Source organism: Salvelinus fontinalis, chromosome 31 (genome assembly GCF_029448725.1).
Source record: "Salvelinus fontinalis isolate EN_2023a chromosome 31, ASM2944872v1, whole genome shotgun sequence".
In the NCBI taxonomy this organism is placed as follows: Eukaryota; Metazoa; Chordata; class Actinopteri; order Salmoniformes; family Salmonidae; genus Salvelinus; species Salvelinus fontinalis.
Window position 1 is genome coordinate 36,294,791 of NC_074695.1, and position 16,014 is coordinate 36,310,804.

At 42.3% G+C, this 16,014-nt stretch overlaps 1 protein-coding gene across 10 annotated transcripts in view; it reads left to right on the forward strand.

Annotated features, from left to right (window-relative positions):
* The first annotated feature begins 2,495 nt into the window (after positions 1-2,495).
* Positions 2,496-16,014, forward strand: part of LOC129830136 (plasma membrane calcium-transporting ATPase 3-like) — a 33,446-nt gene continuing 19,927 nt past the window's right edge. For 3 of the 10 annotated variants that reach the window (XM_055892420.1, XM_055892422.1, XM_055892425.1), the window contains exons 1-6: positions 2,497-3,057; positions 5,171-5,801; positions 7,959-8,156; positions 8,400-8,657; positions 8,906-9,031; positions 12,883-13,014. In XM_055892420.1, the coding sequence (XP_055748395.1) occupies positions 5,585-5,801; positions 7,959-8,156; positions 8,400-8,657; positions 8,906-9,031; positions 12,883-13,014 (931 nt within the window). In that variant the 5' untranslated portion in view covers positions 2,497-3,057; positions 5,171-5,584. Of the gene's footprint in view, positions 3,058-5,170; positions 5,802-7,958; positions 8,157-8,399; positions 8,658-8,905; positions 9,032-12,882; positions 13,015-13,783; positions 13,835-14,156; positions 14,196-16,014 lie in introns of all 10 variants that reach the window. The other 7 variants (XM_055892416.1, XM_055892419.1, XM_055892418.1 and 4 more) reach the window with 5 other exon arrangements.

Consider the following 16,014-nt stretch of genomic DNA (forward strand, 5'->3'; position numbering starts at 1 on the left):
CAACCCCTATTACTAGCCTGTTCAACCTCTCTTTCGTGTCGTCTGAGATTCCCAAAGATTGGAAAGCAGCTGCGGTCATCCCTCTCTTCAAAGGGGGGGTGGGGGGGGGGGGGGCACTCTTGACCCAAACTGCTACAGACCTATATCTATTCTACCCTGCCGTTCTAAGGTCTTCGAAAGCCAAGTCAACAAACAGATTATCGACCATTTCGAATCCCACCGCACCTACTCCGCTATGCAATCTGGTTTCAGAGCTGGTCATGGGTGCACCTCAGCCACGCTCAAGGTCCTAAACGATATCTTAACCGCCATCGATAAGAAACAATACTGTGCAGCCGTATTCATTGACCTGGTCAAGGCTTTCGACTCTGTCAATCACCACATCCTCATCGGCAGACTCGACAGCCTTGGTTTCACAAATGATTGCCTCGCCTGGTTCAACTACTTCTCTGATAGAGTTCAGTGTGTCAAATCGGAGGGTCTATTTTCCGGGCCTCTGACAGTCTCTATGGGGGTGCCACAAGGGTTCAATTCTTGGACCGACTCTCTTCTCTGTATACATCAATGATGTCGTTCTTGCTGCTGCTGAGTCTCTGATCCACCTCTACGCAGACGACACCATTCTGTATACTTCTGGCCCTTCTTTGGACACTGTGTTAACAACCCTCCAGGCGAGCTTCAATGCCATACAACTCTCCTTCCGTGGCCTCCAATTGCTCTTAAATACAAGTAAAACTAAATGCATGCTCTTCAACCGATCGCTGCCTGCACCTACCCACCCGTCCAGCATCACTACTCTGGACGGTTCCGACTTAGAATATGTGGACAACTTCAAATACCTGGGTGTCTGGTTGGACTGTAGACTCTCCTTCCGGACTCACATCAAACATCTCCAATCCAAAGTTAAATTGGATGCAGTCTATCTCAGTCCCATCTGTTTTGTCACCAAAGCCCAGTGTTTTACTTGCTATATTGTATTTACTTCACCACCATGGCCTTTTTTTGCCTTTACCTCCCTTATCTCACCTCATTTGCTCACATTGTATATAGACTTATTTTTCTACAGTATTATTGACTGTACTGTATGTTTGTTTTACTCCATGTGTAACTCTGTGTTGTTGTATGTGTCGAACTGCTTTGCTTTATATTGGCCAGGTCGCAATTGTAAATGAGAACTTGTTCTCAACTTGCCTACCTGGTTAAATAAAGGTTAAATAAATAAATAATTGTCCCGCTATGCGCAAACCAGATGGAATGGCATATCGCTGCAGAATGCTGTGGTAGCCATGCTGGTTAAGTGTGCCTTGAATTCTAAATAAATCACTGACAGTGTCACCAGCTAAACACCCCTACACCATCACACCTCACCCAGTCTCCTCTGAACAGTTGATGTTGAGATGTGTCTGTTACTTGAACTCCGTAAAGCATTTATTTGGCCTGCAATTTCTGAGGCTGGTATCTCTAATGAACGTATTCTCTGCAGCAGAGGTAACTCTGGGTCTTCCTTTCCTGTGGCAGTCCTCATGGAGCCAGTTTCATCATAGCGCTTGAAGGTTTTTGCGACTGCCCTTGAAGAAACTTTAAAAGTTCTCGACATTTTCCGGATTGTCTGACCTTCATGTCTTAAAGTAATGATGGACTGTCGTTTCTCTTTGCTTATTTGAGCTGTTCTTGCCATAATATGGACTTGGTCTTTTACCAAATAGGGCTATGATCTGTATACCACCCCTAACTTGTCACAACACAACCGGTTGGCTCAAACACATTAAGAAGGAAAGAAATTCCACAAATTAACTTTTAAGAAGGTACACCTGTTAATTGAAATGCATTCCAGGTGACTACTTCATGAAGCTGGTTGAGAGAATGCCAAGAGTGTGCAAAGCTGTCATCAAGGCAAAGGGTGGCTACTTTGAAGAATCTTAAATATAAATATGTTTTGGTTTCTACATTATTCCATATGTGTTATTTCATAGTTTTCATGTCTTCATTATTATTCTACAATATAGAAAATAGTAAAAACAAGAAAACCCCCTTGAATGAGTAGGTGTCCAAACTTTTTTTTAGTACTGTATGTAAATGTGATGTTTCAGTGTTTATTTTTAATACATTTGCAAAAAATTCTAAAAACCTGTTTTTACTTTGTCATTATGGGGTATTGTGTGTAGATTGATGCAACAAACGATGTAATCAATTTTAGAATAAGGATGTAACGTAACATAATCTGGAAAAAGTCAAGGGGTCTGAATACTTTCTGAAAGCACTGTAGGCCTATCTACCTCCATGAATTGATTAAGTCATTCTGATTTGAATTTATTATAATGATGATTTGATGACTATTTTTATTTGTAAACATTTCATTTTTCCAATGGCTGTCTAAGGCTTAGACAGTCTTTTTTTTTAGTACGTTTTTTAGTAAATTCGGTCTAAGAATAGACAGTCAATCTAGGGATATAGTACCAATATTCTGGTCAAATTGTACTGTCAGGGTGTGCAAGTGGAAGGGTTGCAGGGAGGGATACGAGCGTCAAGCTCGGCAGTGGCAGCATCCATCCATCCACCCCTCCCTCCCTCTCCTACCCGTCGCATAGAACAGCCCATTTTCACGTTGCCATCACCTTAGGACGAGTGCGGTTAGCGAGGTATCTTTTCAGCATGTAGACCCAAATTCTTGCTTACCTATTGGAGCGTATGCTGTATTATCTGACAAAAAACAACAGCAACGAGAAACATTGGGAACAACGACAAGAACAGTAGGCCTAATAATATCAAATAGCTACCTGCAGTCCATAACCATTAATTTATGCAAACACGCTAATATCTACCCTGTATCATTTCATTTTCTTCAGCATTAGAGGAATTCCACATAGGCCTAGACGTCCGCACAATTTTGTGCTCTACATTTTTATATGCTGACCAGAAACAACAGATGGAACATCACGTCGGTATACATCCCTCAAACGTTTTTTTCTCTGTCGGATTTGAAGTGAATTTGAAAGTGAATAACATTGGATTTTCTGTTTTTCTAAACTCCCCGTTGACGTCCTTGGACATGGCCGGGTGAGTATTTTAACTCCGTTCAATGGTGTTCTTCTATTATTATGATAGGCTAAGGATAATATTGACTCCAAATGCCTCGTGATATTTGAATGACCTATGAAAATGTCGATGATGTGCACCATTTATTTATATTATTATTATACCTTTCTCGCTAGAAGGCTACTGATATATTATGGGACTGGTAGGCTAATACTGACTACTCCATGAGATAAAACGTAGCCTATTCATGCATCCAACACTGAACATAAAGTGTCTACATTACCTTTATCAATATGAAATGCTATAAAACATGTATCCGTTATCTAGATAGGCTACATTAATGTTGTGGGCAACATGAATAGATTATGATTCATTAGTAGGGAAGCACTGGCATCTGGAATATCTAAAATCCTGATTTGGCGTATTCTGGGAATAGGGTATAGGCCTACCGGTCACTACTATGATTTATGTCTGAATCCACAGAGATTAGTTATTCTGCAAATAAACCATAGCCGGTGTCTATCCGGTGTTAACCTTGCAGTAGCCTAGGCCAGCTCACGTATTAAATGTAGCACATTCACGCGGGCAGAATTTGATCGTTTTCCCACTATCAAGAAACGCAATATGTTCCAATCGTATTTTTCTAAGTGTTGCAATTCCTCTGAAATCTTTTGCCTCGAAAATGTGTTCTTATTCATATTAGGCCCATCATACCCCATTCCACCTCTAGAAAATAAAAATAAAATCCGAATTTAAGAGGTGTATAATTCAATGCTTTGGTGTGCATTTCTATTGTAATGGAAGGATATCGTTGACAACATATATTTTTGTGCAGACCAAGGTTAACAACTGATATCTGAAGGTTACAAGTAAAGGGCACGGTGGATTTTTGACAATGTACTACTACAATAATACATGCTCCGTGTTTCAAGGGAAAGGGATGCTTTTTAAAAGTATGATATATAAACAGCTATGCTTCCATTCGCTCTTTGATACTGTGGAAATATAAGAACATCTTAGTATAATGCTTCGTGCCACGATGGAGGTGCTTTTACTCTCGCATCACTCCGAGGAGAGTATCCTCTCTGAATCACAGATGGCTGAGCATCATGGCTGTGCGCGTCCCCTTGGTAAAACCCATTCTAGACATGGATTGGCTATTTCCATACGAGCGTGACGACGCTCATTCAGAAGGTGGTACTGTGAGAACAAATATATTCTGGAAATGTGTTTACTGTTTGTGTTTAACCTTAAAAAATTTATTGGGATTTTGATGATTCCTGGGCGCATATAGTAGGCCTAATTTGTCATGTATGGATGGAATAGCATCGAGTGAATAACATTCTCTGTTTGAAGATGATTAAGAGAGGAGGTTATTATGCAAACGTCAATAATGATACAAAGTTTAGAAAAGTGTAGCATTAGTAGGCTAAAAGCTTGTCAAATTCATTATGGCCAAAATAATCAGCAAATCCCATACACATCATCGGATTATTTGCGTAGGCCTTTAAACCATTGACTATGAAGTATAAAACAATAAGGAAATGTAAAGATATCTTTGTAATGATTACAATTTCAAGTCACAATTCAACGATATGACTTGGAGTCATACATAAATAACAGTATCAGTCTTATAAAGATATTGTATATTTGCATGTGTTTTCATCCCAATGCCTTTCTCCTTAATTTTTTTAGTATGAGCATACAGGATGGTTATGTATGTCCCCATGATCAGAGAGCCAACCCACTGTTAAGTTGTTTCAAGCCAGAGAGGCCTTAACCTCCTAAATCAATAAACTCCAAATCAATAGTCCTCTTATAAATAAGTTAGGGTGTCTGTTTTTTTGTTTTGTTTGTTTCTTCTCCCAGTGAAGGGGGTGTGGGTTTCCAGCAACTCCTATTGGGTCATTAGGAATTATCTTTGATGCAAATGATAGATCGTATTTTCATGACATGGTGACATTCTGCCAAGACCCTGAGTTCCTTACAATCTGAGAGTTATTTTGAGACCTGGGTTTATAGTCTTTTAAGGGGACTAATAGTTATTTTTCTCTGTTGGCAAATGTTCACAATTTGATTTATAGATAGGTTTGAAGGATGAAAGAATATTCTCTACAATACCCCTTTTCTCCAGCCTCTAGGTGAATCCACCTTCTGAAGCATCTTACTCTTTACACTCAAACGCCTGAGCTCTTCTTTTTATTTCTCTCCTTACAAATATCTGGCTCTATGGATTGGTATCCTCCCTATCATTTAGCTTGATGCCCTTTTCTCTTCTGGGGTTGTGAGAAACACCAGATTAAGGTCTCTGGTGGAATAAACCACAGTCAAATCACACAACAAAACATTTCCATATGTTCTTCCACACATGCCTTGATATGGAGAATCATAGAAGGGGAAAAGGAGGGAGTGGCATGGGGGAACATTAATCGAAAAATCACATAGTCAAGCATACCCCACTTCCTACCCTGGCCAAGGCACTAAAGGAGTCCATCAGAAAATCATTGTTTTTTGAAAAATCAACACATTTCTATAACCACACATTATCATGGGGGACTTAGCCAATAGCTCGGTGGAGTTCAAACCGAAGAAGCAAGGTAGTGGAGGGGGAATGGAAGTCAACCATGCAGGGGACTTCGGGGCTACCCTGGAGGACCTGCGGGACCTTATGGAGCTGAGGGGTGCAGAAGCCATTCAGAAGATCCAGGAGAACTACATGGACACAGAGGGCCTCTGTCAGAGACTGAAGACATCCCCAGCCAATGGTGAGAGTCTCACTCGGACACACCACTCTCAGAGTGACATACTTCATTTGTAACACAAGATGCACATTATTACTCCACCTTACTAATCAAATTCAAACCAATATGTTAAATCAACTGAATTGTTTATGAAGAACCAGTTGATGATATTGTATGCCGTAGCGCCACTGCCATCGTGTTTGCATAGACGGTTTCTACTTTACTCAATGTCATCATTTGTACTGTCCTCATCCGTCTGGTTTTCTATCTGTATTTTTGTATTCCCAACCCAGTCTGCCCGAACATGCTTTCATGTCGTTGCTAAGCTACAAAAGCATCAGCAATCTGGTGGGTGTGAGGCAGAGACAGACACCTCCTCTCATTCATCCTCCAGCAAACATAAAATCGGCCAGAGGAGAGATGCTCAAACATATAAGAGCATTTCATGTTTTCAGCATAATTACTTTGTTTTCACTATTATAGTTTCAAAAAAGAAAAACTCTGATGACCTTAAATGATACAAGTGCCTTACTGTTTTTCACCATATCATCTTTAACAGGGATTTTGATTATACTGTTGAGTAGAATGGGAACTTTTCAATGAATGTCGATTTCAGTTTCAATTTACTTCAGTGGAAATTACTAAGTAAAGAGCAAAAGAGTCTCATTTGTATTTGCATTTTTAAGAACAATTTTAAATATTCCTGTTTTTACAATTCAACCTCTAATATCTGCAAACTTTTATAATGATTACAAAACAATGTTTTATAATTCAATAGAAATACATGTTTCAATAATCAAATCAAATGTTATTGCTCACGTACACAGATTTGCTGATGTAATCACAGGTACAGTGAAATGCTTTCTAGGTCCAACAGTGCAGCAATACCTTGCAATAATAAAACAAAACAATGCACACATAATCCAGAAAAATAAAGAAATTACGAAAAACATCAAAACGAGCAGTGTCAGATACCGGACTTTAAATATATATACATCTAATATCCAAAAGTTATTTCCAGGTGTAGGTAATAATAAAATAAAGGTTCTGAGGAAATAATATAAGAAATTACCCCCCCAAAATGATAGTAAATACTGCAAAGTTGCCTAGGAGCTAGAAACAGAGTGGTCATGTCTGTCGGCACCATCTTGTTAGAGAGATCAACAGGAATTTGTTCATGAACCTTTCATTACCATAGAAACGGCAAGAATATTGTCTGAATTAGTAAAAGGGGAATTTTCACAGTTTCCATTCAGATAAATTATTAATTTGCATATCTCCTCAATCTGAGATGTCGCTACTCACGTGTCTTTTTATCATCAGACTGTTTCACACAATTTCTGAACTTGGTCAAGGTCAAATGGAGTTCTGTGTGCAGTGCAGGCCTAGCTCTGGTTATAGTGCGACTACATTTTGACTACCCGACGAAATGGGATTGTGTGAAAAAGAAACAGATAAAGGGAGAAGGAGAGAAAGAGATACAGAGAGAGTGATGGCTGAGTTGCCAGTAGCAGCAGGTGACGTTTGGCAGGGAAGGACATGAGGAGTGTGTGACAGTCTGCCTAAGTGTGCTTGCCAGAGCACACACCCCACTGACTTAGCCATCTGTGCTGTTCCCACCCCATCTATCTCACTTCACCAAGAGAGCACCCAGCACTCAAACATGTATATGTCTGTCATATGATGCATGTGAGTGAGTCTATTGACATGTACATTTACAGAAATAATTGAATGATGCCTTATGCCGTGTTCTGTCTGCTCTATTGTAGACATTTTGATAGCACTTTATTTGAATGCTCTGTCATAATGCCTACACAAGGCTATAATAAACATGGCCTAATCTGTCATTTTCTCAAGTTCTATGACCATGTCCAATATAATGTAATGACTGTTTATGACAACAGTATTTCACAAGGCCAGTTTCTAATATGAACCTATCATGAAGTGTTTCACACTGACTTTGTGAATCATGATGCACTGAAACTCAACAGATTCATGTCAGAGACCTGCAATTTGACAAATGTTTAGTCTTATGTAGGCATCCTGACAGAACTACCCCCCTTACCTACTGAATTCACGCAAGACTCTAATGCCCTCTAGTAGCGTTTTACATTAAATCGAGTGAGGTGAATGAAGGGATGCCGTACACCATGTTCAGTAGCAGTATTCCCTCTCCTCTAGGCCTATCGGACAACCCGTCAGACCTGGAGAAGCGTGGCCAGGTGTTTGGCCAGAACTTTATCCCTCCTAAGAAAGCCAAGTCGTTCGTGGAGCTGGTCTGGGAGGCCCTACAGGATGTCACTCTCATCATCCTGGAGATAGCTGCCATCATCTCCCTCGCACTGTCCTTCTACCAACCACCCGGAGAGGAGAGCGAAGGTAGGTTTGACTGACTATCCAGGTATTGAACTTGGGCTTTCCGCATGCCTTAAGAAAGCATTAGCCCTCTGAGCTAATGCCTAGATATTACCTCTGGGAGCTAACCCAAGTTTTCAGTTCTATCAGTTAAGGTAACTCATCAGGTGAGCGGAGTTCTGTCTTCCCTAATTTCTCTGCCCCCTCTCTTTCTCTGTCTCTCTCTGTCATCTTTCTTTCTCTTTCTCTCTCTCCCTCTCTCTGCAGCGTGTGGGAACGTGGCGTCCGGTGCAGAGGATGAGGGCGAAGCGGAGGCTGGCTGGATCGAGGGCGCAGCCATCTTGTTGTCCGTAGTCTGTGTGGTGCTGGTGACGGCCTTCAATGACTGGAGCAAGGAGAAACAGTTCCGGGGACTGCAGAGCCGCATCGAGCAGGAGCAGCGATTCGCCGTGGTGCGGAACGGCACCGTCATCCAGATCCCTGTGGCCGAAATGGTGGTCGGGGATGTGGCCCAAATCAAATACGGTCAGTCCAGAATCAGGAGAGGTCACCTGTGTAGTATACCTGGTTAGACTATCTACATAGTTACCTGTGTAAAACACATTTGTGGCATTTGTGGCCTTTTAACAGCAACCATATAATTCAGTAAACATATCTGGTATTGTGCATACTTTTATTAAACAGTTATAACGATGTTTGGATCTTTATAATTCCTTATAGATCCTTATAAGTCTCTGGTCCCATGTGTCCTCCTGCATCCCGCTCCCACACAGGCGATCTCCTTCCTGCTGATGGGATACTGATACAGGGAAATGACCTGAAGATCGATGAGAGCTCGCTGACAGGAGAGTCTGACCATGTAAAAAAGTCTGTTGACAAGGACCCTATGTTGCTGTCTGGTGAGTTGTTTGCATATAATACAGTAGTCATATTACAGTTGGGCGACAGAGGCCATGCTAGGGGTGTTTGCCTCTGTGCAGCGTGTGTGCGTGTGTGTGTGTGTGTGTGTGTGTGTGTGTGTGTGTGTGTGTGTGTGTGTGTGTGTGTGTGTGTGTGTGTGTGTGTGTGTGTGTGTGTGTGTGTGTGTGTGTGTGTGTGTGTGTGTGTGTGTGTGTGTTCTAGGTGCTTTCTTAAGCGTGTTCTTTTGTTTCTTGTACGTGCCTACGTGTGACTGATGAGCTGCCTGAGTGAAGGGCCTGTCTAATGTGTCAGTATGCTGGCTGTAATGCCGAGAGGGGAAATCTCATTGCCTCTCCCAGTAAGAGAGTGACTCCTCCCTGTTCCCTGGAGCCTGACAGGGCTAATCGGATTGTAGCCCCTGGTCAGCTTCCTGAGCACCGGGTCATGGCTCCATTAGACCCACAGGATACCCTCTCTCATCCTTTTCCCAATAATGATACTCGGAACTGGACTTTGCTACTCACTTCATAGGTCCATTGCCTGGCTAGGCCTATGCAGGGAACTAAAAGAAGAGCGTGATATTGTGATCATGGTGTAGCAGCCTCATCCACATTGCTGTAATGGTGCAGAAGAACAAATATTGAACGTTTTTAGATGCAGGTTAAGAAATATGTATGAAACGATTGGTCAGTTATTTCATCATTATGTTTTTTTCCGGTATGTACCTGTCACACTTACATACATCACTTGATGTTTGGGCCACAGCATACTGGATGATTGCAGGAGAATGTATCAGTTCCAGTTGAAATACATTAGCTTTACCTGCTCTGACCATTTACATGCTGTGGTTTAGTGGACATATTCATAACAGTCTCAAGCCATTGCATATTTAAGCAATCACAAATATCAAACATATTTAGCAGTTTTCTGCACTATTACTGATTGTTCTTTCTCACAGAGGGCTATTCCACTCCCTGGTATTAGGGTATGTGAACAGTGTTATTGAGCAACCCCAGGTCTCTTGTGATAGAGTAGTTTAATTAATTGGAACATAATGAAGCTCTGCTGTACAGAAGTAATTAGATCACCGCTCAGTAGGAAAAACAGAGGAAAGTGACCTTACACAGTGATTAAAAAAGACAAACTACAGTAGCCACAGATTGTTGAGTGTAATTCTGCATTGACCCTGGATTCGAACCTGCGTTCCCAACGGCACACCTCACTCAAGGCAACCGTGCAAAACTCTAGAGCAAGAAGCTAGCTTGTCACTCCAGGAATGAGAGTTGGCTTTTAGGCCTTAGGGAAGATGACGTCACTGTGTAATGTTAACTTAGTCGTCCACTATATCTACACTAAACAAAAATATAAACGCAACATGTAAAGTGTTGGTCTCATGTTTCATGAGCTGAAATAAAAGATCCCCTGAATTTTCCATACGCACAAAAAGTTTATTTCTCTCAAATGCTGTGCACAAATTTGTTTACATCCCTGTTAGTGAGCATTTCTCATTTGTCAAGATAATTCATCCACCTGACAGGTGTGGCATATCAAGAAGCTGATTAAACAGCATAATCATTGCACAGGTGCCCCTTGTGCTAGGGACAATAAAAGGCCACTCTAAAATGTGCAGTTTTGTCACACAACACAATGCCACATATGTCTCAAGTTTTGAGGGAGCGTGCAATTGGCATGCTGACTGCAGGAATGTCCACCAAAGCTGTTGCCATATAATTTAATGTTAATTTCTCTACCATAAGCCGCATCCAACGTTGTTTTTGAGAATTTGGCAGTACAGTGCCTTCAGAAAGTATTCATACCCCTTGACTTATTCCACATTTTGTTCTGTTACAGCTTGAATTCAAAATTGATAAAATAGATTGGTTTTCTCCACCATCTACACACAATACCCCATAATGACAAAGTCAAAACATGTTTTTTGAAATGTTTGCAAATGTATTGAAAATGAATTACAGAAACACTCATTTACATAAGTATTCACACCCCTGAGTAGATACATGTTAGATTCACCTTTGGCATTGATTACAGATGTGAGTCTTTCTGGGTAAGTCTCTAAGAGCTTTGACACACGGGTTGTACAATATTTGCACATTATAATTTGTCAAGTTGGTTGTTGACCATTGCTAGACAGACATTTGTAAGTTTTGACATAGATTTTCACGCCGACTTAAGTCTACACTGTAACTAGGCCACTCAGAAACATTCAATGTCGTCTTGGTAAGCAACTCCAGTGTATATTTGGCTTTGTGTTTTAGGTTATTGTCCTGCTGAAAGGTGAATTCATATCCCAGTGTCTGGTGGTTAGCATACTGTACCAGATTTTCCTCTAGGATTTTGCCTGTCCTTAACGATTACAAGCATACCCATAACATGATGCAGCCACTACTAAGCTTGAAACTATGGCGAAACTATAGTGGTACTATAGTGGTACTCAGTAATGTGTTTTATTGGATTTGCCCCAAACATAACACTTTGTATTCATTGCTTTGCCAATTCTTTTGCAGTATTACTTCAGTGCCTTGTTGCAAACAGGATGCATATTTTGGAATATTTTTATTCTGTACAGGCTTCTTGCTTTTCACTCTGTCAATTAGGTTAGTATTGTGGAGTAACTACAATGTTGTTGATCCATGCTCAGTTTTCTCCTATCGCAGCCATTAAACTCTAACTGTTTTAAAGTCGCCATTGGCCTCATAGTGAAATCACTGAGCGGTTTCCTTCCTCTCCGGAAACTGAGTTCAGAAGGACTCCTGTATATTTGTAGTGACTCTATGTATTGATACACCATCCAAAGTGTAATTAATAACTTCACCATGCTCAAGGGGATATTCAAAGTCAGCTTCTTTTTTTTTTTACCCATCCATCAATAGGTGCCCTTCTTCGCGAGGCATTGGAAAACCTCGCTGGTCTTTGTGGTTTAATCTGTGTTTGATATCCAGATAATTGTATGTGTGGGGTACAGAGATGAGGTAGTCATTAAAAAATCTTGATAAACACTACTATTGCACACAGAGTGAGTCCATGCAACTTATTATGTGACTTGTTAAGCACATTTTTACTCCTGAACTTATTTAGGCTTGCCATAACAAAGGGGATGAATACTTATTGACTCAATACATGTCAGTTTTTCATTTTTAATTAATAAAAACATTTGAAAAACATAATACCACTTTGACATTATGAGGTATTGTGTGTAGGCCAGTGACACAAAATCTCAATTTAATCAATTTTAAATTCAGGCTGTAACACAACAAAATGTGGAAAAAGTCCAGGAGTGTGAATACTTTCTGAAGGCACTGTACGTCTAACCGGTCTCACAACTGCAGACCATGGCGTCGTGTGGGTGAGCGGTTTGCTGATGTCAACATTGTGAACGAAGTGCCCCATGGTTGCGGTGGTCTTATGGTATGCACAGACATACCGTGACGAGATCCTGAGGTCCATTCTGAGGCCCATTTTTTTTAAGGTATCTGTAAGGTATCTGGAAATACATATCTGTATTCCCAGTCATGTGAAATCCATAGATTAGGGCCCAATTCATTTATTTCAATTGACTGATTTCCTCATATGAACTGTAACTCAGTAAAATCATTGAAATTGTTGCATGTTACATTTATATTTTTGTTCAGTATACATCCTAGAAATAAACACTTTTGAAAACATGATTTTTCTGCAATAACAATCCATGAACAGCATATCATTGCAAACAATATTTATGGACATTTTCTCTTCTGTTTTAGGTGCCATACAAAGGTACTCTGTTTAATATAGTGTTGATAACTGTGAGTTATTTCCATGCCTATTTATGAATGTCATATTTGTGTCCCCTTAGGAACTCATGTGATGGAAGGCTCTGGAAAGATGCTGGTTACTGCTGTGGGGATCAACTCTCAAACTGGAATCATCTTCACTCTACTGGGGGCTGGAGAGGGTGATCAAGAGGAGGAGAAGAAAGACAAGAAAGGTAAGATAATAAGACATGCTGAAGGTGTAATGTCTTTAAGACGTTATCATTGGTATAAAAGCAAACCCTAGTAGCCTACATTTGAATCTCAATACATATAGCAGGGATGCTTAATATGGATATATACTGTACACGGATGTATTTACATATGATTGATTTGCAATGTCTGTTTCTTTTACTGTATATACACAGAGACATGTATGTATCAAATAAATAAATAAAAATGAAAATAAATCATGCATTGGCAGTTTCAGTAGGTGTGTTGAAATGATGCTCCATTTAGCTGTGAGTCATTTAAGACCGGATGTTACTTCTGCTGAGAAAGAGAGAGCAGAGAGAGCATCACTGAGCTGTACAGTGTATATTTACAGTACATGGGCAGAGACTTTCCTCCCTGTCTCCCTCTCCTTGATATGAAGAGAGTGGTAGCTAGCTAGCTGTTTAATAATTATATCCAGTAAAAGCATAGCAGTCTGCAGATCGATCAATCATTTAATGGAAAGAGGGAGAGCAACATGGAGATGGGGTTACACAGACAGGGAAGCCTCTGGTTAGGACCAAACTTCACAATGTAGACCACAGAAAGCTTTGATGCAATGGTTTACTTATTTACTGCTGAGGTCTCATTCACTCATTTTTATCCATTCCCTGTTTGTGTTGTTTCTGTTGCTCATTCTTTTTAGTGATTTGATTGTTTTTGTCTCTTAATTTGATCAAATCTCTTATTGTCCCTATCCCTATCTCAAATCCCAAACCACTATCCCGTCAGAGGGCAATAATACCCCTGCAGTCGAAGCAAAACAGATCAGCATCATGAATGGTAGGTGTTTCCCCTACTAGACTAGTTAGATTGGTGAAGGGATTTGCTAGAGATATTCCATGGGACTTCCATGGGAAATTGTGGGCCCCTAATGTAATTGGGGGGGAAAATACAAACTAAACATATTTTGAAAAGTATGTTTAACATGCAATTTCTTCACATGTTTCTGTCACTTTCATTTTTGTCTATTCATTTTCCCATTCAATTTTTACTCCTTTAGGGGGGTTAAAATGGGAGCCATGTTTGCCTCCCATGCAGCATTATGTCTGTCACTTTCAGCTGTATCAGTCTAGATATTTATCTCTCTCTCACTCAATCACAGGTAAGCAAGATGGGACATTGGAAAACAATCAGAACAAAGGTAAGAAACAGTGGGATTTCAAGGCAGATGAATCATCCCTCATTTCAAATAGGCTGCCATATATAAATTGTTTGGGGAACTATACAAACAAGAGATGGTATGAGGTAATAATTTATACCAAATATTTATATAGAAAATGTTTACTTCTCGAATAAGATGGAAGCAATCTCTTGATTTATGTTGAAAACATCTTACCTGCTGTAACGGCATTCCTCCTCCTCTTCATCTTCGGAAGAGGAGGAGTATTGAGGGAACCAAGGCGCAGCGTAGAGAACAGACATATTTATTGAACAAAACACGAACTTGATTAAACTAACAAAAACAACAAACGGTGTAGACAAACCTAGACGACGTACTTACATAAAACAAGAAAACGCACGAATAGGAACATAAGCTACACAAACCGAACAAACCGTAAACAGTCCCGCGTGGTGTACAAACACAGACACGGAAGACAATCACCCACAACGAACACTGTGACAACGCCTACCTAAATATGACTCTCAATTAGAGGAAAACGCAAAACACCTGCCTCTAATTAAGAGCCATACCAGGCAACCCAAAACCAACATAGAAACAGAAAACATAGACTGCCCACCCAAAACTCACGCCCTGACCATATACACATACAAAAACAACAGAAAACAGGTCAGGAACGTGACAGAACCCCCCCCTCAAGGTGCGAACGCCGGGCGCACCAGCACAAAGTCCAGGGGAGGGTCTGGGTGGGCATCTGACCACGGTGGTGGCTCAGGCTCCGGACGCTGTCCCCACACCACCATAGTCACTCCCCGCTTCTGTATTCCCCTCCCAATGACCACCCTCCAAATAAAACCCCCTAAATGAACGGCCAGCACCGGGAGAAGGGGCAGCACCGGGAGAAGGGGCAGCACCGGGACAAGGGGCAGCACCGGGACAAGGGGCAGCACCGGGACAAGGGGCAGCACCGGGACAAGGGGCAGCACCGGGACAAGGGGCAGCACCGGGACAAGGGGCAGCACCGGGACAAGGGGCAGCACCGGGACAAGGGGCAGCACCGGGACAAGGGGCAGCACCGGGATAAGGGGCGGCAGGTCCCGGCTGAGAGACTCTGGCAGATCCTGGCTGAGGGACTCTGGCAGGTCCTGGCTGAGGAACTCTGGCAGGTCCTGGCTGAGGAACTCTGGCAGGTCCTGGCTGAGGGACTCTGGCAGGTCCTGGCTGAGGGACTCTGGCAGGTCCTGGCTGAGGGACTCTGGCAGGTCCTGGCTGAGGGACTCTGGCAGGTCCTGGCTGAGGGACTCTGGCAGGTCCTGGCTGAGGGACTCTGGCAGGTCCTGGCTGGACGGCTCTGGCAGGTCCTGGCTGGACGGCTCTGGCAGGTCCTGGCTGGACGGCTCTGGCAGGTCCTGGCTGGACGGCTCTGGCAGGTCCTGGCTGGACGGCTCTGGCAGGTCCTGGCTGGACGGCTCTGGCAGGTCCTGGCAGGACGGTTCTGGCTGGTCCTGGCAGGACGGCTCTGGCTGGTCCTGGCAGGACGGCTCTGGCTGGTCATGGCAGGACGGCTCTGGCTGGTCATGGCAGGACGGCTCTGGCTGGTCATGGCAGGACGGCTCTGGCTGGTCATGGCAGGACGGCTCTTGCTGGTCATGGCAGGACGGCTCTGTAGGGAGGAGAAGGAGAGACAGCCTGGTGCGTGGTATAGGCACTGGCTGTGCTGGAGAGGAGGAAACAGCTGGAGAGAGAACCCGGAGAGACAGCCTGGTACGGGGGGCTGCCACCGGAGGACTGGTACATGGAGGTGGCACCGGGTATACCGGACCGTGAAGGAGGACACGTG